The following is a 22,870-nucleotide window of genomic DNA, read 5'->3' on the forward strand; positions in this document are numbered from 1 at the left end:
TTTGCATGCTTCTGATGTTTGTCTGTGTGTGTGTGTGTGTGTGTGTGTGTGTGTGTGTGTTGTGTGTGTGTGTGTGTGTGTGTGTGTGTGTGTGTGTGTGTGTGTGTGTGTGTGTGTGTGTGTGTGTGCGGGGTGGATGACATCAGTGCTCAGCAGCAGAGGATTGTGTTTAGTCTATTGAGTTATTGTGGGCCTTAATGTGCGTTCCGGCGTGTTTCACGGGGGAAAACACACCGCACGAGCAAGGTATAAATATTTGTGTGGAGTCATGGTCCTGCATTAGCGGTGTGTCTCTGGCCGGACGCCCGTTCTAGCTCGTACACAGACCCACTCAGAGGCGAACCCCCCCCATCCTCCCTATCCCCCCTGTAAGTCAACACTGCAGACAGGAAGTTGAGTGTGATGGAGGGACAATGGTTTATTGTTGTAAGTAGTGATGATCGGAACAGCTCCCCCCGAGATAAAGAAACGACCCAAATGCATGAGTTGGATGTGTCACCGTTGCCAAGGTGACACACGGACCACATTGGAAAAAGTACCTTTGCTATTTAGTCGTCTCGCTAGTGGTCCATTCGAGGCTGCTTCCGTCGCTATCGGATACGGGTCATTCATGAAGAAGGTAGGGGTAAGGACGTAGGGATAAGGGATGCCTTCAGGTTAGCCTGAGGATGTTGGGGGATCGAACCCGGTACCTTTCTGTACAAAGTCCAGCACCCTAGCCACTACCCTGAGGGTCAGTGATTGTGGTAACATTTGCATTCTTACGTTATGTTTGGTAACAATTAAAAAAAAACTTCTCTTTATTTCTCTCTCTCTCTCTCTCTCTCTCTCTCTCTCTCTCTCTCTCTCTCTCTCTCCTCTCTCTCTCTCTCTCTCTCTCTCTCTCTCTCTCTCTCTGTCTCTCTCTCTCTCTAACTAAAATGGAGACAGGCCACTTGCAAGCATACAATCCTTAAATACTTAGAATAGCTCTTTACTGCATAGCTCATCCTCGTCTGCTTCCTCCTCTAAAGATGCTGTGGAACCGTCTCCGCTGATAGTGCCGTCGCATTCTTCGTCAGGTATGTGGGTGGCTGCTGCTGAGCCCTTCGGCCCTTTTATCTGCCTCTCCCGCTGCTTCCTGAAGCCTGGCTCTTGAGTAAACAGCCCAGACTGCTGCGTCTGAGAGCCAGGCTGATTCAAGAGGCTTCCCGGCCCCTCGGAGTAGATGGGTAATCAAGGGAGGTCGTAAACGTCTCCAGGCGAAGGGTTGAACCGGGTAGGGGTGAGGGGAGGAGGGGGGGGGGGGGGGGGACATAAGATGACTGATTTCTGTCGTCTTTTGTGTTCTTCACACCTTGACGTTGGATTCCCCGACTTCACTTATCCTAAATTCTTTCTTTGTGTCTGCCAATGTCGCTTTTTCAACACAGCCGTCGCTTTTGTTCGGTTGGGATTTTCCCGCCTTTTTTGGTAATATGTTGGTTAGGGACCAGATTGATTAAATGTGATATACTGGATTGATTGCTCTGTGGATCGACGTTTTTATTTCTTTTCACTCATATATATATATATATATATATATATATATATATACATTACAAACGTTTGACAACAGTTAAAGCATCACATATTGCAGGTTTGACTTAACTTAGGTAGCCAAACATAAATTTGCTAGCTTCGGGCTACGTTTAAGCTTATCTGATTTTATCTAGAGATAAGCGCATGAAGGAAAATATATATATTTCCGGCCGAGAAATCAAGCTTCATGGAAAGGCCTGTTGGGACTGGAAGACTGTGGTTTACGGGAAGAAGTGGATGGAATTTGTTTTACGCCACTATTAATTGCAGCTCGATGGAATCAACACCCACACATTCCTACACATCTTATCAGTAATCTTATCGCATTCAGTCTTTTTCTTCTCTTCTCTTCTTTTTTTTGACGCTTACTTTTGATGGGTCCTATTGTTTTACAGGTACTTCATGTAATGTGTACAGAAATAATAGCATTAATAGCATCTTACAATAATGTGACTGCATAGATTTCTTATAATGGTTGGCCCCAGTGGGAATCGAACCCTAACCCTTGCAGTGTTCATGGCATGCTCTACTAGTTGATCTACACACAAACCTCATACGATCACAATAGCCTTGTCCAAAGTATTTGCCTTGCAGCAGAAGTCAAACTGAACCTTTGCCCACATAAAAAAATACAATATCCCACACATTTCCGTAGAATGTGTTTTGTGTATCTTGGTAGCTGTGTGAGTTAAACATCAGCTCTTATTAAAGGAGCTGTCTGTTTTTATTGCGACATTGAAACTAATTGCCGATGCTTTATGGCCCTTCTTGCATGAATCCGTCAAACTACAATGCCGTAATCGGACGTAAGGAAGGGTGGATTCGCCCTTCCCGGGTAATGATTTACTCAACTCATTCCCCCTCGAGCCACAGGGTGAAACACCCCTTCAGGACACGTTTCCTCAGTGAGAGAACGAATAACAAGCAGCAACTTGAAAGTAACTATCCCCATTGTACCGCCGTGAGTTACTATCGACAAGCTAACGTTTGCTCTTCTGTCATTAAGGGGCTGAGGGGGAACTGTGTAGCCTGAAGCTACATCTCCTGGGCCTGTTTTTCCCACACTGCAGTAGATAGTGGTACGGGACTGTGGGCACGGGTCTGTTTGTTGAACTCCTTGTTGAAGAAACTGCTCATTGTCCGTGACCTCTTACCTCCCAGGGTTGTTGATACTTCCAAAGTATATTTAGGTTTTTAGATTAAGTTCATTCAAGACATTCAAAAGAAGCCCATCCATTGATAATTGGTATTGAGTGTTTTTTTAGCAACGTCTGGACATCTGCATATTATATCTTAAAGATTTCAACTAAAAACATTGTATCTAGACTAAAAACATAGGTCTGTCGGTGTGCGTTAAAGCATTTGAATTACCGTTTGAAACTTTTGTCAGTATCTTGTGTCATGCAAATTGACCTTCCTGATGTTCAGGCAGTATTCTGCGGTGTGTATCAGATATGGTCTGCTTGACCAGACAGTGGGGGTGGGGGGGGGGGGGGGTATTCATTCTCCCTGAACAGGTGTGAGGGCACAATGTGCTCAGTAGGTTTTCTCAGGTGCAAAGTTTTCTGAGCGAGTGCGAAAGATCAAACCCGTTTCACTCCCTCCCGTATCAGTCACGCCACATCAAAGTGATCTCTAAACCGTGATGGACTGCGAGGGAGGTGTGTGTGTCTGTGTGTGTGCATGTGTGGGTCCATGCATGTTTGTGCGTTCCTGTGTGTGTGTGCATGCATGCGTTTGTGTGCGTGCATGTGCATGTGTGTGAGTCCATGCGTGTTGGTGCATGTGTGTGTGTGTGTGCATGCTTGTGTTTGTGTGTACGTGTGCGAGCGTTTAGATGTATGTGTGTGTGTGTGTGTGTGTGTGTGTGTGTGTGTGTGTGTGTGTGTGTCTGTGTGTGTGTGTGTGTGTGTGTGTGTGTGTGTGTGTGTTTGTGTGTGTGCACTGGAGCTCCCTTGTACACCTGCCTTTTCAAAGGTAACCTAGAGTCACTCAGCTCGGTCGACCTCCTTGTTGCTGAACAAAAGCTTTGCTGCCCCGTTGAACTTGAATTGACTTGGTTTTGTTTTTCTACGTTTATAATCATAGCAACCGTGATCATGACAAAAATAATGAGCTTAACTCCTGCTCCTACTAACTGTCATATTTGTTTTATTATTTTGGTATTTGACGCATTCCGCACCAGATAATCATTTTTGCATTTTTGGGTAATAAAAGGCCAACGAGATGATAATTAATGTTGGTAGACGAGATCCTCTAAAAATAGTCTGAACGCATGACTAGAACTGGGTTAAAAGCAGAGGGCGGCGGGGGGGGGGCTTCCTTGGCACGTGATATAACAACAGCTCTGGTCTAGTTAGCGTCCCCGTTACTGTGACAAGTTTGAGGAAGAGGAGGAGGAGGCGAGGGGAGGAGGAGGAGGGGGGGAGGAGGTAGAAAAGGAGGAGGTGGAGATGGAAGAAGAGGGGGGGGGAGGAGGAGGAAGAGGAAGGTGGAGGGGGAGGAAGAAAAAGGAGAAGGAGGTGGTGGAGGAGGAAGAGATGGAGGTGGGGTGCGGACAGCTCAATGAGGTATAGGTGGCAGGTCGATGACTCACCTGGGTGACAACCATCTGCCTGGGGGTGGGGGGAGTCTTGAGTGTGAAAAAAAACCACAGAAGAAGAAATCCCCCTAGAGACCAACGCGGCACTGCGACCACGACAGTGCCGTGGGTTCAAGGCCCGTGATTCAAAAGCACTGTGGGGCTGAGATCGAAGCGGCTGGATTCTGTTACACCGAGCGACAATGAACGCAGAGAGAGAGATCAAGAAAGAGTGGGATAAAAGGTGCAGAAACACCCCGGGTCAGAACGGACCCCTGGGGGGAGGGGGGGGGGGTGTGGGAGGGGGGGGGGGGGGGGGGTGAACACAATGACCGCCAGAGCCAGTCATGGATACAGTGGCCTCTCGGGTTGCCCAACAAAATCCCCCTTTTTCAGGAGGGAATATGAAACATTGGACAAGGCTCTTGGTCTGAAGAGGGGGGGGGGGGGGGGTCCTTGTCTTATCTTCAAAGCAAAGGGTCATTCTTTAGAAGTATGATCTGTGTGGATGGAGTGGTCCGCGCAAAGTCGTGAGTCATGTTATCAGTAACCGTCATAAAGTGACAGCCGTGGGTCAAAATGTGGAGGAAAGTTTAATATTCTGGATAAAGATAATTGAAATCGTGTGCCAAAATGCCGAGGAAAGTTATATATTCAGGTTTAGAAGCGCTTGAGCTTTGTCTACTCCGATCACGCTGAAAACGCCAACTTTTCATTTAAATCCACGTTGAGTGGTTGAGAGAAATTATAAAAGTGAGTAGGCGATGCCATCTAGTGGCCAATATGAAAAAGCCAATACGTTACTTTAGGCGCATGTTGATTTAGAAATAGGCTTAACTCGATGACGGGTAATTAAGTTAGTAAGGATAGGTTGTGCTTAAGGTCAGGGTAAGGAATAATCAATACATTGTAGGAGCCTGTGACAATGACCATTTGTAGCCCAAACTGAAGCTGCCGTCATGTTTCCCTAAAATATAAAAGCCATTTATGAGAACATAGGGTTGACGTGTTGGTGTGACGTCCCCACACAGGGGAAACCTTCATTAATTATATTAATTATGTGACTGAGATGATTTTCACGTGACCTTCATTTCATCATTCAGCCATTAGATCATTAAATTCCAAAAGCACCATCTGTAGACATTTGATATGCTAATGATTGTTTGTTTTGCGCGGGCAGAATGTTTTTTCTCTTCCTTCCGTAAACAAAGATTAATTCATTTTAATGATGAAAGGGAAATATATCAAAGGATGATCGCCACCACGGTGCCCATATAATTTCCCTGTTGCATTAGCCAATGTTTCCTGACAAACAAAATGACAGAATACGAAAAGAAAAAAAAGTCCTTATGAGTTATGTCAAATCATTATTGAAAATGCCAGAATGTCAACATCATTTCACCATTTCAACTTTTTGTATTCATCAAAAAAATCCTGATGAAAGAAGATTCTCTGTCATTTTATTTCTCACCTCTATCCAAATATGTGTGGATAGCAAGTAGACCTTGATGCCATTGGGTGCGAATAGGGGAATGGCCTGGATTGCTGTTATCAAACCGTTTGATAGGTCTTTGGTAATCCATGCAATGTTCGCTGTGTAGCAATATGCCTCGAACTTCAAGTTAGCAAACAGTTCCATAAGTAAATCATTGTATGCCTTAACCGGGAGCTAAAGGCTCATATTACCTCCTTTGAGTTTCAAACAAAGCAGAAAAAAACAGTAGCATACCGCTAGCCTCAAGGCTAATATCTCACTATACCTTTGTGTTTTTTTAATATTCTTTATAGATTGATTATTATTTGCACATACTCGCCATCACAGGCGGATTGGTTCGTCTACACAAAAAAACAGAATTCATTGACATTGAAATTGTGCTGAAGCAAAACATTTTCCGTCGGTTGGTTCACCAGTTCAACATCTCTAGCGAGAGGACGGTTTTAACTCCGCACAGTAACCCTTGACCCCTTTGGCTCCGGAGATGGAGATTCTCAGCAGGGGTCAGAGGTCGTACCGCCGCTTCACCTCCAGGCCTCTGAACTGGGCCACCTCTTTAAATACCGCTTTTCTCCGGGGACCCTTCCGGAACATTACGTGCCCACGCAGTCGTTCCCGCCGAGGTCTCCTCCGTCGGTTCCAGAAAACCAACCGACTTACCCTCCGAGCGGTGTGTGAAACTCAAGCCCTGCAAGTACACAGTCTTATCTGACGGCTACGTGGTGCTATTTTTTTTTATTATTAGCAAAATGCTAATAATTATTATTAGCATTTATTAGTATTTTTGCATCTAATCATTATTAGACTGATTCTTCATTTAGTTATTCTATTCACGTCCCATACATTTGGGTTTACGGAGACTATAGACTGTATACTAGACTAGAATGAGTTTGATCAGATTATAGTGAAGCAAGCTAGCTTCTTGAAAGGTTTTACCTGACTGGGGGCTGTATTGTCTGTTATTTAAGTTTAAATAACAGATAATTTGTGTTATATGTAAGGTGTGTTTTAAATACGGGGCGGAGTCCTCTGGGTTTAAATTTAGAATATGATAGTGTGTAATATTTTGGTCTATAAGAAGTGATATTAGGTCTATAAGTGAGGGATATTAGGTGCTCATATTGGTTTGATCTAAAGTTTAGATCGTTGTGTTAAAGGTGTAGCCTACGTGAGGGCATGTGACCGAGGTGATTTCAGGTATGTGAGGAGGCAGTGATAAGTTCCCCAGTTATGTGAGGAAGTGTATTAAGGCTGGTAAAGGGGTGCTATTCAGGTCTTTAAGGAGTGACATTTAGGTCCGTGAGGTGTGTTTTTCAGTTGAGTGATATTGAGGTCTGTAGGAGTGATATTTAGTTCTATAAGATTTGATATTCTGGTATGTGAAGGAGTGATATTTAGGTCGATAAGGTGTGATATTCAGGTTTTTAAGAAGTTGATATCTTATAGTTTTTGACATTGTAGGTAATGCTACGGAGTGTCATGATATTAGGGGGATAGTTATGGCTTGCTCCCCGTGTGTCCTTCCTCTTGCCACTTGGCAGGCGTCTCGTGGTGACGCTGCACGAGCGACTCAGCACGCGGACAGCTCCTGCGTGGCTCCGTCGCCATTGACAACGCCCAGATGGTGTGCGCAGTTTTGAACTCGGCTCTGTTTTTCTCTAGTTACAATGAGAAGCGACAATCACAACCGAGATGGTTTATCCCAAACACCCAAGTTGTACGTGTTACGTGGTTTTATTGATCCATCCCTAGATCACTTAAAAGCGTAGCTGACGTAATGTCATTTGCCGAGCGGACGGTATACCCCCGAGTTATTACGCACATTTTCTGCGCGGATTGCCAGCGTGACACCTCTTTTGTTCCCCCCATTCATAGGGGCTGTCGACAGAACGAGCGTGAAACTAGCGCACAGTGCGACGCGTTCCCGTTCAAACCATGCTACTCTTCCTCTTTAGAAACATGCGAGTGGCCCTTTAAAAGAGTACTCTGCACACGCGAGACAGTGTGCGCGCCGCTGCGCGTCGCGCGTAATGCCTGCCGTCCTCCAATGGGCCTCCGTCAGCAAGCCGCCACCACACCGAGCATGCATGCCGACCGGGCCGGGGCGACTGGCCCTGCCCCTTACCCGACGCGGAGACCCGAGACGTCGAAACCTAAGCAGAGGCAAACCGGTAGAGAGAGGAGCGCGCCGTGGGGAAAGCCGCGCTCAATGCCACCCCGCCCAACCGGTCCCTACCCTCCATGTCTTCTTCGCCGCGTCGAGCGCGTTGTGCACCATTTGATAAAGAGGGCTGCGAAACCGGGCGGCGCGGGCGGCGAGGGCGGCGGCGGCGGCGGCGGAACCATGAACACGAACAGGGATTACAACATTATGCTAATCTATTTCAGCAGGTGCTGAGATCCTATGGGTGCATGTCTCGACGCTGCACACTTCACAGGTAGCGGGGGTGACCGCCGGTCCAGACGTGTGTGTGTGTGGTGTGTGATGTGTGTGTGTGTGATGTGTGGTGTGTGTGTTGTTTGTGTGTGTGTGTGTGTGTGTGTGTGTGTGTGTGTGTGTGTGTGTGTGTTTTTACCGGGATGGGTGGTGGACTGTTCGCCGTGGTAGGCCTACTACGTACGATGTTAGTTGCCGATCAGGACAAGCCAACACATAGCGATACCGTTACTTTGGTGAGGGTAGGGTAGGCTGGAGCCTCCATCACTAGGCTGGACGGGCAGTAACAGGATAGCACAAGGAAATACACAACCGCAACCTGACTATCGGCAGGCTGCTAACTTAACCCTACGAGTGTGATGCACACCGATTAACCCATCATCATCGTGCGTAAATTGACAGCACCGTTACCACGGCCATCTGTGTATCCCCCCCTCAGCCCCCACCCCTCCCCCCAGCCGGCTTTTCTGTGGTGGGAGAACTGGTTTGGTTACACAGAAAAAACCCTTCCATTCCATTCCTTTCTCCGTGCGTGCGGAGTCAGCCAATTCAATTAATAACATGGCAGCACGCGGAGTCAGCCAATTAAATTAATAACATGACGGCACGCGGAGTCAGCAAATTCAATTAATAACATAAAAGCACGCGGAGTCAGCCAATTCAATTAATAACATTACAGAACCCGGCCAATTAACGGTGGTGCTGCGTCAATGGGCTTTGCTCAATGGTGTACGATGTGGTGTCATCTCCCAACACTACCACCACCACCACAAAACCCCCTTTGTCCTGCAGTCCATTATCTAGACGTAATTAGGCCCAGCCACGTCCGAATAACGGTTTTCGAGGCCGACAATGAGAACCAGAAAACGGGAATGTAGATTGCAATGGTTGTACTTTGGGGATAGTTGTGGGCTCTACAGGCAGGAAGGTCTTTATGTTTTCAATGCAGAATACTTGAGGCGGTTTCCTCAATAAATGGACCATGTTTCATTAATAAGCTGTCACACCTAAATGTGAACCTTGCATATCGTGCAGAAAGAAGTGGCCGGTAGCTCTCCACTGTGGGAAAACGTGACAAAATAGTGCTGTTAAACGGAAATACAGGAAGTGTGTATCCGCGAAACACGAGATAAGCGCCTTTCTCCTTTCTCGGTTCTCCCCCCTGCCCGAAATCCTCCAACATAGACGTGACAGTATACGTGGTTCCCCATGGACACATGAACGACCACACACTCAGAGTGAAGAGGTAGTGGTGTCTGCTGATCTCGACAGAGAGTCCGTGCGATGAGTTTTAACGGGAAGGTGTATGACACACGTGGATGCTGGACAACCTATGATGCATCCTTTTAATCCTACCCGGGCAGCCAGCACCATCACCATCCTCCACCCTCCTCTCCCTCACCCTCACCCCCGTCCCCCTCCTGTCCCTCACCCCCTCCCTCCTCTCCGTCACCCCTCACTCCCTCTCCTCATCAATAGATCATCTGGACGTGAGTCTACAGCAGGGGATTAGCTGAAGGATCTGTCTGAACTTCTCCATGTTTTATTTCAAACCTCAAAATTGCTGATTTAACAGATTACTTTCCTGTTGGGACAGATGTTTTTACTTCTCTTTTTCAAACTACCCATCAGCAAACTGCAAAAATAGTTTTTCTTGGTAATAATTATTGCGGATGTCACCAATTCTTAGACGTTCACAGGAATATGCTCGTTATAACATACTTATTTATAGTTGGCATGTAACTCTACTTTCAATCATACATTTAAAACCACGCCTTGTGTTGCGTTTACGGTTCCGGCACCAACACTAGATGTCAGAGAACGTACGGTAAAGAACACATATTTAGACCATAGATTCAGCTTCTATATTGAGACAATCGATTAGCTAGATTAAGCTGGATCTTATGTGTTTCAATAATAGATTCAGGTAATAGATTTAGAAGATTGACTCTTCAGTCTTTCATTTTTGCTTTAGGATCTTTCATTTTCTCTGTGCATCATCTCTCTCTCTCTCTCTCTCTCTCTCTCTCTCTCTCTCTCTCTCTCTCTCTCCCCCCTTTCTCTCTCAAATTCAACCAAGCTTTATTTGCATGTAAAATAAACATTTACACTGTCCACTGTCTTCCAACTCATCCTCGACTCCTACCTCCTGTACTCCATCCTTTCCCCCTCTCTCTGACTCCTCTCCTAACTACTTAAACTAATTTCCGGGACATGGGAGTGGAGGTACCACCGCTCACAGGCTGGGGTCAGAGGTCAGAGACCCGGGTCCACCTGTGTACCCGGACGAGGACCAGACACGTCTTATCTCTCGCCCCGTCCGAGGTGAGCGACGAAGACGTCGGGGGAGTTGCGGCAGGCGATGAAGAGGCTCTGTGTTGTCACCGTGTCCCGTCCCCCGGGGCGAGGTGTGATGTCAGCCGGCCCCCGCCGGGACCCGGCGACAAAAGGTTGTTTGTTCCGGAGGGTTCTGTCGCCTCGCTTCTCCCCCCGGCTCTGACAGCTGATGGTTCGATCGATCCTCGGAAGGCTGGGCTCCCCGCCCGGAGCGAGACAACGAGATGAGAGACACGCCCTGGAACTGTCTCTGATTCAGAGGACGAAGAAGAAAAGCAAACATTGTTGGGGGAAGGGAGTCGTGGCCCATGTTGTTTTCCGTGGCCAACATCGAAACGTCTTCCAGTGAATGCAGCATCTCCTGTTTGATACACTGTGATCGAAAGTGAATCGTGACACAGTACCAACAGACTGGGGTCCAGAACCTTCTCTCAAGCCAACTGGTGCCCCCATCCCCCCTCCCTCCCCTCGCTGGCTTCATTCCGTGGCAACTGCCGAGGTTCCTCGCTTGGCGACAGGAACGGCGGTCGAGTTTACGCTTATAATGTGCCGCCGGTCTGTGATGCTCTTCAGCTCCCACGACTGAGGTAGAGGAGGAGGAGGCGGAGGCAAGATGAAGGACAGGGACCGTGATACACAGGTCTTTCACTCAGCAGAACTCCAAAATAGACTTCACCAGCCTTTGTGTTATTACCCAGTTCCTTTATCCCTAAAACCTTGTTCTGACCCTCGAAATCTGTCAGATAGGACCCTCGAAGTCATATTATAAGCATTCCACTTTGTGGATCCCTCTCACCCCAAACCTTCATTTACTTTAATCCACTTTCTCATTCACATCTCATTCAGTATTAGAAATTAACGAAGGGGCACAATGTTATCGACCCGTTTTCGGCTCGCATTATTAACTTTTTTATGGGATCCATCCATTTTATAGTCCAGATCTGGAGCTCCTGCTCCTCTATGCAGCCATGTGTCAATATCCAGTCGTACGACAACACTTACCTCACCTACACTCTGTCCCCACGGTCCACTGGCTCTCCAATGAGCCCCGAACTGTAGCCGTTAAGACAAGTCGTTTCCTGCTGATTGAAACCCTTCCCGGGCTCCTAAGGTGTGTAAGAACAGCTGCCGATGCTGCTGCTGCTCTCTGAAGCGAGATCTCGCCCTCTCGTCGACGAGTCTGGTGTCAACACTCGCAACATTGAGAATCCACTGGTTGGCCTTTTCAGTGACTGTGTGACTAACCTCCCAGGACACAGAAGTGTCCTTTCTCAGCCTCTACCGGAACCTAGTGTTAGCAGGGGAGTTGTTCTACTTCAGGTATTATTTGAGTTTGTATGTGGCTTTGCTACTGTTCAGTGGTGGCCCTGAAGGACCTGAAGCTCTTCTCCTCTCTATGTGTGGTCAGGTGAGATGAGGCCAGAGAGTATTTCTGTCTCAGGTTTCGCTTGCAGTGGTCACATTTTACAATTAAGCAGAGTTGCAATGAATTAAATAAACGTGCCGTTAAGGTAAGGCTTAGGCGTCTTGCTCTAGGATGCATACAGGTAGACTGCGGAAATTGGAATTAGAAGCGTTTCTATTGCTGGGAGGCACTGTCAAGCCGCCAGGATAAGGCTCTCTTACAAATAAAGGACATGTGTACGGGGTGAGGTATCATGTACACAAACCTCAACCGTTAACATTCTGTCTCCTTTCTGTCTCATGTTTTACCTGCAGTGTCTGTGAGCTTTCCAGCTGCTAACTCGCTAGTGGCTAACTTGTTAGCGGCTAATTTTGTAATTGCTAATGTGACCCCTGCTTTTTCTTCTCTCTCTCTCCTTTCTCTTTTATGTATCTCGTCCGCCCTGTCAGAGATGTGGTACTGGGTGTTCCTCTGGTGTCTCTTCTCCTCGCTCTTCGTGCACGGCGGTGTGGGCCTGCTCATGTTGGTCATGCTGCAGCGACACCGCAGGGGGCGAATCATCACCGTGGTGATGGTCAGCGTAGGCTTCCTGGCCTCCCTCTCCGGTGGGGTCGTCACCAGTAAGTCACCCTCCTTGCTTGAAATCCTCTCTCATAATCAATATCTCTCTCTCTCCCTCTCGAGACGTCCCCCCCTCTCTCTCTCTCTCCTTCTCTTTCTTTCCTTGTCTCTCTTTCTCTTATCTCTCCGCTGTAACCCTATCACACTCCTACGGTGTCTCAGCAATGTCTCAGATTTCAACCACCAGTATCGAAGGTTAAGAGTCCATCGTATTTCCTACAATCAAGGTCAGTTGTGATCTTGATTGTCACATGTTGGCACGGCACCAAGATGCATAAAAATATGGATTGACTCAAGCTGGTTTCTCTAACCTCATGTGTGTGATGTCACAAATGGCCAAACTTTTTATATGAACTTTTTAGCATAGTTTCATATGGCCTTGTTGGCTCATGCTAACAAAAAATACATGCTAACACGCTATCCTGAAAACCTGTTGTCAAGGCTGAGATACACATACTTTCACCTGGTTAGGGAAACTAAGCCATGACTTTGGCTTGTCGTCATGGTTATGAAGATAACTGCGGTCATCCACTACTGTGAGAAACACTGACCCAAACATTACATCTATAGTATGCTGATCAATTATCTAAATATAGGAGCCGAGTCTAGGATCTAAATATGGGTTCTTTACCGTATGGTTCCTGATATCTTGTGATGATACTAGGACAGTAATCGTAACACAAGTGGTGGTTAAAATTATGAATTAAGGTAAATAGATGTTCAAATGAGCAGTGTTGCACCCTAGCTCTTAATAAGCATGTTATAATGTGCATATTCTTGAGCGTTTGAGACTTGCTCATATCTGGACTGCAATTCTTATGAACCTGAGTGTGCTGAAAAAAGAGAAGTACAAACTGTGTCGCGAGATTATAAACTGGAAGCTCATCTGTTAAATCAGCCGTTTGAGACTTGAAGTATGACAATGCCAAGTTGCCTTGAAGTCAAGACAAATCCTTGACCTAATCCCCTGCTGTTGGACTCACGTCCAGATGATCGATGGATGAGATAAAACAGCAGATTGAGCGGAAGGGGTGAGGGAGAGGAGGCCGGTGGTGGTGATGGTGCTCTGGGTAGGATTACAAGGATGCATCATAGGTTGTCCGGCATCCACGTGCGTCGTACACCTTCCCGTTAAAACTCATCTGCCGAGTCAGCGGACACCACTACCTCTTCACTCTGAGTGTGTGGTCGGTCAGTGTGTCCATGGGACCACGTTTACTCACTGTATATGTCTGGAGGATTTCAGGTCAGGGCAGAAAGGCGCTTATCTTGTGTTTCTGTGACACAGATTCCTGTAGATTCTTTTAGCAGCAAGACGTTTAACGTTTTCCCAGTTGCATGCCTGCTAACACTCATCGTAAGGATTATCTGTCGAGACAGCAGGCCCGACTACCTTTTCCCCTGAGTGTGTGTGTAGCTAGAGACGTCGGAGCAGTAAGCACTCTCTAATGGCGAAGCACAAGTGACTTTTCGTGCAGGCGTATTGCTGTGAAAGAAACAGGTCGTCTGTGCTTATGTCACACAGTTGCACCCTAACACCTCCCCTCCTTCTCTCTATCACCACCGCACCCCATATTCTCTCTCTCTCTCTCTCTCTCCCTACTTCTCAGTCCTTGTCTCTCTCTGTCTCTGTCTGTCACTTCCCCTCACTCACCTCGTCACCAGCCTCCCACTCACTCTCTCCCACCTCTGCAGCCCTCTGGTAAAAGTGTCAGATTGTCTAGACAACACAGGAAGGGGACAGTATCAGGAGAGGGAGAAAAGAGAGGGAGGGAGAGAGAGAGAGAGATGATGTAAAGAGAAAATGAAAGATCCTAAACCAAAAAAGAAAGACAGAAGAGCAACATGCATACAAAGCAGACGACCAGAGAGGGATACGTCTCCTGTTGTTTCCCTTTCTCCACTCAACCTTTTAGTCCGTTGTTGCGGTTATACATTTGGTACGCTAGTGTCTCCGCCTGACCCGTCACCTGATCCACAGACGCCTCTCCTCCTCGGCCCCTCCCCCACCTCCTCCTCCGTCCGCCCTGTTCGACGCTCCTCTTCAGCCAACCTGATTACTTATTCATCCCGGATCCATACCTCTTTGTCCCGATCTACCTCCTTAGTCATTTACTCACACACACACACACACACACACACACACACACACACACACACACACACACACACACACACACACACACACACACACACACACACACACACACACGGTGATCCTGCGCCTGGCCTAGAGAGATTTAGAGGTCTGTTCACACACACACACACACACACACACACACACACACACACACAGACACACACACACAGACACGGTGGTCCAGCGCCTCGCCTAGAGAGATTTAGAGGTCTGTTCACACACACACAGACACACACATAAAAGAAACACCCAACACAGCAGCTAAGACCTTGGTGTGCAGATTGTGTGTGCGTGTGTGTTTTTTGTGCGTGCGAACAGACCTCTAAATCTCTCTAGGCGGGACGCGCGCGCGTGTGTGTGTGTGTGTGTGTGTGTGTGCGTGTGTGTGTGTGTGTGTGTGTGTGTCTCTAGGCGTGGTGCGGGACCTCCGTACACCACAGTCTGATGAATCACAGGCCGATCGCAGCAGGAGCACCGGGCCCAAAATAGAACCACACTTTATTATTAATGTGCAGCAGGGAGGGAGGGGGGAGAGGGGGGGAGGCTCACAGCTCCAACCCCAGGCAAGAGGCGGCCTTCTGATTGGTTGTTCAGAGATTCAAGTTGCAACATTTCCTTTGGTATTGTTAATAGACAAATTATTAAACAAGCTGATTTGAATGTATTATTTATGTGTATTAGCGATAAGTAGTTATATGTGCTAGCTATGCATTATGTATAATTGTTATTCAAAACTTTGAACCACCTATACATTCTGTGTGGCTCAGAATGTATGCACTAACGAAGGGAATCAAACCCCTAACCAGTGGTCCAGTGGTCACGCCTAATGCCATGCTCTACTAGCAAAGCCAGACAGAACCGACTTAAAAGACGACTACGTCCTCCATAATAACATAAGTGTTTTGAAACAATATCAATTCAGCCTCATAAAGTTTTTAGTTTCAGACATACAGTGGCCGCGGAACAGCACACTTCACATTCAGTAACGGTTGTGCGACCAGTAAACCAAAGTGTGGGCGGACGTTGCCACCACGCCTCGTCACGGCAGGGGGGCCTTGTAGTCTGATGCTCCCTCAGCTTTCAACAGGGCCTTCTCGTTAAATATTCAGTCACCGAGCATGCGGCCACCTGGTGTGTAAAACCTCTGTGCTGGTCTCTGCGTTGCTTTTAAATAAGCAAGGAGGTCATCTTTCCCTCTTTACCCTTCTTTGAATTACCTTCTTGGGACTGATGTGTGACGACGGAGGGGACGGAACGTCTCGTCCAACCCTGGCTACTCTCTCTTGAGTGTGTTTTTGTTTGTGTGTTGGTACGTGGGGTTGTTTGTGCTGTCGAAAGTGGGTTCCCAAATATTTTTAGTCCAAAACCCAGATTTTTGGTTATTCAATAATTGCAACCCCAACTTCTTACATGGCTGTGCAGCCCTAAACATCCTTTGAACCACATCAACATCTTCCCGGAATATACATTTTCAAGAAGTTAGTAACTTTGCCCTTAAGTACAATAGGTTATCTTTGCTAATTGCTAATAAAACGCACCACTACATTTCCATAGCTTATAAAACCGCAATCTCCCGTGACCTCGTTAACTTAGTCATATTTTTACTGACTTTACTGACTGGCTTAATATATAGCCAATGAGCTACAGTGAATCAGCAGCGTGAGAGAGAGCAGAGTACGTTTAGATACAGGCCGAAACATCTCTTACAACTATGCTATGGGGCTAACGACATGCATCTCAGGGGACGCCCCGAGTACGGATCTTTGACCCGTGTTCGTGAGCCACTGGTGAACGCTGTGCTCCTCTGGTTTCGTCCCCCCTGCAGGCGCGGCGGTGGCGGGGGTGTACCGCGTGGCGGGAAAGGACATGGCGCCACTGGAGGCCCTGGTGCTGGGCGTGGGCCAGACCACCTTCTCCGTCATCATCTCCTTCTCCCGCATCCTGGCCACGCTCTGAAGCAGCCCACACACACCCGGCGGACCAATCACGGAGGAGCCCAGGGACCGGACCCCCGACCCCCTTCTCCCCTACGCCCTCGCTCCGTCGGAGGAGGGGGGCAGCGAGGAGGGTCGACCGGGATCGACCGGCCGATGGCAGACTTAAAGGAGGCTCGGGGGTAGCGGAGGACGGGAAGTGGCTTGAGATACGCCATAAGGCACGATCGCCGGAATGGCGTGTTTGGGGGGTTGGCGGCGGGATGGAGCCCCCCCACCCTAGTGTCTCCGCTTTGGTGTTACAGCCACAAAATGAGCCCCTTGTCAACGATCGGGGGGGGGGGGGAGACTGCTATCTTTGGCATCCGTGGCCAGAGTCAAACTAGCATCTCTGGTCGATATGCCATTCCTAAAGACATACAGATACTTTGTGGTCGACGCCACTGACTCTTAAAGGTGTTCTGTTGCACATGTAGGAAAACCACTATAAACAGAGGAGACGAAGAGCATGAGGAAGATGAAGGTGATTGTGGGGGTCCTGGGGGGGGTCCTTTGGGGGATCCCCCCCCCCCAGTGGATCAAAATGCACTTTAGGTGCCACTGCGACCACGAATAATCCCAGCGATGAAAGGTCAGGAAACGTGAGAACAACGTTAACAAATATTCATCAGCAAGACGGCCTTCCCCTTATTACGATCACCCCTCCCTCTCTGGGTGATACAGCATACCTATGTAACCAACCCTCGAACGAACCCACCAATCAGCCGCTCCGCAGTGCCATACGGCGTCCAATCCAAACTTTTCAACTGCCTGACGCGAGGCGGCTGGGTTTGAGAACCAGCGAGGAGGAGGCCCAGTCAGTCCGGTCCACATTCAGTTTGTGTCTCAATATCAAGGATGCATCATATAATGTGCCAATATGTACTGCAGGCATGAAACACGGTCACCATCAATGGTTCATTGTTATTATTCTCCTCTAGAGAGGCCAGGTCACCTCGCCCATGTCCGCACTAATGCGGATAGATTTGAAAACGCTTTTTAGTCCCACCACTTCCATCCGCACTTAAACAGTGTTTTGATGAATCTGCCTGATGGATCCATTTGAAGGTACCGGCAACACGTTGTAGTGTAGCTGGGGGGGAGTCCACTGTAGTATGACTGTGACGTTGTCCAGACATTGCTGGCCTGATGAAGTGGTCTGGGCATGCGCATGAGAAGGCATGAACTGAAACGGATGGGGAAATCCCTGTCTGATTGGGGATGGACAGTGTTGGGGAAAAACACTAGTGTGGATGGAAAACCCTTTACTTAAGGTAGAGTTATGGTTGGACGTCGACGCAACGCAAAGGGGGGTTTACGGACCCGTACGTCCTTACGGCCGTATCCACCGCAAGGGCCGGACGTAAGCCTCCCAAAAATTGAACCGAACCGAAGAACCAAATTTTTGGGAGGCTTACGTCCGGCCCTTGCGGTGGATACGTCCTTACGGCCGTATCCACCGCAAGGGCCGGACGTAAACCTCCCAAAAATTGTAACCTTGCGTCGAGGCGAGGCAGAAGCAAGGGCTGTGATTGGACCGCTAACGTAAACCTGACCCAACAACCGAAACAGGGTTCATGACTGCGTCGAAGCGACATTGCGTTGTGTCAACTCCCAACCCTCCCTCTACGTTGAGCCGGCGATAGTGTGGACCTGGCCTAGGGTGGATTTCCTTTGAGGTTTGGAGGTGTGGAGTACAGGGTTGGAGTGGTGCGACAAATGGTGTGTAGTGGGAATAGAGTGGAGGGTGCGTAGCCCTTGTTTATTTTAGTGCGGTGCTGCTTGAGCTGAAACCTTGACGTGCTTTTTTATTTTTTATTTCCAAACAGAAAGTGTGAAGTCTGGAGTGAGTGCAGATTTTACAACAGGGTCGGGAATCTTGGCCCCCAATCTGGGATCGTGGCATGCTGTTGTTAACAGCGTCCCGGTGGCTGCGAAGCCATCTTGGATCTGAGCATGCTGTTGATATAGGAGAAGGTCAAACCCATTCTGCTGCTTTGCCTTTTTTTCAAAATATCCCCCAATTGTTTTTTAATGTCGTTTTTTGTGCGTCACCAACCTAATCGTACCTGTGCTTCTTAAGTTTGACATTTTGCACTGAGACGTACCGGCCTTTGTTTGGGACCAGTGTGTAGTGATGCTGTCTAGGCTTGAGCCCACTTCTTACACCGTCCTTCCTCATTGACATGCAAGGTAGTACAACTTATGTCATCATTATATCCCATAATAATGTCTATTCATTTAATAAGCTTCATTGGTTATGACAAAGGCATTAACTATATATTTACTCTATATCTGTGAGGATTGACATGCCTGTAACAGTACTCGTTTCTGGTGTTGAATACCTCGAGATACTGACTTTTATTAATTTTTAACTTTCTGGTTAAGTTGCTTTGACTTGCGCGCTACTACCTACACCTAGTCTAACAAACTAGGCAGTCCCCAGAATGCAGGTTAGGTTTATTATGCCAAAGTTCTTTCTCACATCCTAGCTTTACTGTCTTGCTTGTTTGATTGTTATCCCTGCCGAGAATGAGTTCTATGAATTTCGTTTGAAAATGTTTGTTTTGCACAATACTAGCATGGGGGTGAAATGGCACCCAGACCTGACCTGTTTTTAAGTTTATTTCACTGTAATTTCTGTGACATTTTCTTACAGAATAGGTATGATATTTGCAAGCTTTGCGCGCGTGTGTGTGTGTGTTGTGAGTTGTAACTGTACAGGCAATTGCCGTGCGTGTATTTGATTGGGTTATGTAATTGACACAACTCACCTTCAGTACCAGTTCAGCACACAGGAGGGCAGTATTCCATTGATTAAACTGCAAAAGTGGTCGGGACCGAAATTAAGATTGTGAGCTTGAAATGATTCAAAATTGGTGTTCTGAGCAGATTTTAATTTGAAAGAATGTGTTTTGTTTATTTTACGTTTGTTTAACGCCCTCATGTCTGCACATAAACAACACTGGGTTTCATTTGAATGTTTTGGCTCAATTTCAGGGACCAAATGTGAGTTATCTTGGATGACTCATCTGTCGTCACAGAAACAATATCTATGTAAAACTGTGTTCGACAGTTGCTGCATATATGGTTCGTAGATGTTGTGAAACTTGTATTTCCCCCCTGTATTCGATGTTTGGTGTGATTGTGCATGTGAGTAATACTAGCATTATGTTTGGTCTAATTTAATTTTTATTCTTGAGTGTTTAATCAAGAGACCAAGGACCTAATTTAAAGCAGAGATGGTTTAACTTCCACGTTTTAGAAAATAAAAGTCCCTAGAGTATTAGAGCCATCATTTGGGATTGCTGAGGTAACAAACAAACATGGCAGGACTTTTCCCTGAATTTGGAGTTGTCCACCTTTGCCTTAAACTGAATAATGGATACTTGGAATATTATGTTAAAGTCAGACATCATTTTGTTAGATGTCCGTTTACCACTATTTCTGAGCTTATTTGGAATTCATTTCTCTCCAAACAGATTCCCAAGCAATTGTTAATAAATTGTTAGCTGTATCTTGTTAAAGCCCCCACCGTTTGACAGTATGCTAACAAACTGTCTTGTAAATACTCTGAGGTATACTAAGAGGCAATGTAGCCTAGCTGACAAACCACAGCAAATTTAACCTTCAGACTATGTGTTTGTGTTCGAATTGGAATTATTTGAGTTGGGTTACCTGCTTTCAGACTCCTTGATCATGCCATCGTGAAAAATGGATTGGATATTTACGTTTTGTACGCAGTACCGACACGGCGCACGAATCAACGAATACAAACCGTAACCAGGCTTTTTGAATGGGCACCCGTCAGCAACGAGGAAGACTCCCGCCTCAATAACCAATCCCCCATAGTCTTTTAACTAACACTGCCCCCTTCAGGACATTGTTGTTGTTCCCCCTCATTTGATTGCATGCGCAATACAACTCTGATAATATGTGAACGGATGTCAGACAATCCAACGAGAGACAGTGTTTGATTAGAAAAAGAAGAAAAATTCTCCAAAGTGGCACTTGTAGATAATGTATAATATATTCTTTTTTTAATTTTGTACCAGCTGAACCGCTGATGTTTATAACTATTGCCTATTTATGTACAAATTGTTCTCTCTGTACATACTCAACTGTGCGTTGAAATTAAAAATGTTTTGCAGTAACAATTTCAATTTTCTTAAACATTGAACAGGCTTTTTTGTAGTTTGACGCTCCTTGGTAGGACCATTTCAGAATCATAAAAAAATATCCCCAGTTGGATTTACACCTGGTTCTGCCATGTTGGGCGCGAGAAAACACCTGGACCTCATTTTATTCCATCCCCCCCTTTTCTCTCCCTTTTTCCTCCCTTCATCTCCCTCTTTCTCTCCTCGTGAACTCGTTCAGTTACAAAACCACATAGGCTTTTTATTACAACCGCACTAGACAACCGGGCCTACAGAGTAAAGCATATGTGTATATCGTAGAAAAACGTAGGCTAATGCCCGCGTCTAGGGGCAAACAGATTATGTCATGCTAGTATGCTGCCAAAACGACATCACTTCTAGAAGTCTACTTTTCAACAAAAAAAAAAGACGACATAAGACATTCATCCTTTCCTGCTGGTTAGTAGGCCTACGTGCAGGGACCATTCACGCTCGAGGTCTGTAGGCACGATTCTTCTACACGTAGCCTAATCTCCAACCGCCATTATCCATTGTGTTGTTTTCATCTGATCTGGGATCCGATCCGTCGGCCAACCCCGACGACGCGCGACTACGGCATGGACGGACGATGGCGCCAAGTGTGTGCATGTACGTGCGTGCGTGTCAGACGGCGAACGGGCCCATGCGGCGCGCAATTAGGCCTACTGTATGAAAGGATCGTTTTCAAAAACAAAACTATTCATCGTAGCGGCTATGATTGCATTACGTGCCAGGACGCATCAATCGTTTCTGTAGGAGAGGAATGATGTTTTGTCTGCTCTGCTTCTGAAAGGAAGCTGGGTTTTTTTGATAGATGGGTGGCAGGGAGTTTATACGATGTGAGTATGTGTGTTTAATCGCCTGCAGGAAGATAAGGCCGAACTTGCACACAGTTTCTAAATATAGTTGAACTCGAATATAACCAGAATGGAGCTCAATCCAGACCTTTCAAAGCATTGTGTTGTATTGCGTATAGGCTCTGTTCTGTGCCCACATTGTGGTGTGGTGTGGTCTGTTTTATTGTGTATCTTTGTCCTGTCTGCTTCTTATGATTATCTCGTGTAATGCTGATCTGTTGTGTTGTGTTGTATCTATATGTGTTGTGTTGTATTGCGTTGTGTACGTCCACGCCATGGGTTGTGTTAGGTTGTTTGGTGTGAATTGGTGTAATATCATATAAGTGTTGTTACGTTGTGTTGTGTTCTATATGTGTGTTGATTTGTACCTCTGCGTTGTGATGTGTTGCGTTATATCACCATATGAGTAATATCTCCGACCGGGCTTGTATACAGTAGCGGACTCTCCAGGTGATTATAACAGGACGGATCGTGTCAGAGCGATGGAATGCCTCGGCAGCGCGTGGAATGGAAACAAGCCGTTCCTCAGGTTGTTATCGCCGTGTTTCCACCAGCCAGGGTTTGTTATTCAGCAGCCGGGGAGCACAGGAACCACAGTGGGCTTCGGCCGTTCCAGTAAAGCCTGCGAGAGGTTCTGCCTGTTTTGCAATCGGCCAATCGCAGGGCGGCTGAGTGGACCTGATAAGAATGTGTGTGTGTTTATAAACTATCCCTGGAATGCTTCCCCGCAGCTTATACAAGGCACGGTTTTTATGTTATATATTATTTATTATGGGAGTGTGTGTGCGTGTGCGCGCGCGCGCGTGTGCGTGTCTGTGTGTGTGTGTGTGTGTGTGTGTGTGTGTGTGTGTGTGTGTGTGTGTGTGTGTGTGTGTGTGTGTGTGTGTGTGTGCTCGCGCACACGGTACAGCAGGTTTACGAGTTTGTGTCTGGTTGTTGAAGTAGTTGTGTATGTGTGTGCGTGCGTGTGTGTGTTTGTGTGTATGTGGGTGGTACGGCAGGTTTATGAGTTTGTGTCTGCATGGTTGTTAAAGGATTTGTATGTCAGTGTGTGTGCGTGCATACATGTGTTTGTGTGTGTATGGCAGGTTTAACACTTTGTGTATGCATGGTTGTTAAAGTAGTTGTGTGTGTGTGCGGTAGGCATACCGCATGTTTCCTAGTTTGTGTCTGCATGGTTGTCTGTGTATAGTGTGTGTGTGTGTGGGTGTGGGTGTGTGTGTGTTGTGTGTTGTGTGTGTGTGCGGTAGGCTTACTGCATGTTTCCTAGTTTGTGTCTGCATGGTTGT

At 46.9% G+C, this 22,870-nt stretch overlaps 1 protein-coding gene across 1 annotated transcript; it reads left to right on the forward strand.

The window, feature by feature from the left end:
• The first annotated feature begins 1,024 nt into the window (after nt 1–1,024).
• tmem170b (transmembrane protein 170B) lies at nt 1,025–20,720 on the forward strand. The gene is made up of 4 exons (XM_056583190.1): nt 1,025–1,061; nt 12,265–12,435; nt 16,402–17,967; nt 18,016–20,720. Exons 2-3 carry the CDS (start codon nt 12,267–12,269, stop codon nt 16,530–16,532), a joined length of 300 nt encoding a protein of 99 aa, XP_056439165.1. The 5' UTR covers nt 1,025–1,061; nt 12,265–12,266; the 3' UTR covers nt 16,533–17,967; nt 18,016–20,720.
• Nucleotides 20,721–22,870: the final 2,150 nt, after the last annotated feature.

The sequence above is a fragment of the Gadus chalcogrammus genome, chromosome 22 (genome assembly GCF_026213295.1).
Source record: "Gadus chalcogrammus isolate NIFS_2021 chromosome 22, NIFS_Gcha_1.0, whole genome shotgun sequence".
Classification (NCBI taxonomy): domain Eukaryota; kingdom Metazoa; phylum Chordata; class Actinopteri; order Gadiformes; family Gadidae; genus Gadus; species Gadus chalcogrammus.

Coding starts and splice junctions, on each gene's coding strand:
- tmem170b (XM_056583190.1), top strand. CDS start 12,267: ATGTGGTACTGGGTGTTCCTCTGGTGTCTCTTCTCCTCGCTCTTCGTG. Junction 12,436..16,401: donor CTCCGGTGGGGTCGTCACCA/GTAAGTCACCCT, acceptor TCCCCCCTGCAG/GCGCGGCGGTGGCGGGGGTG.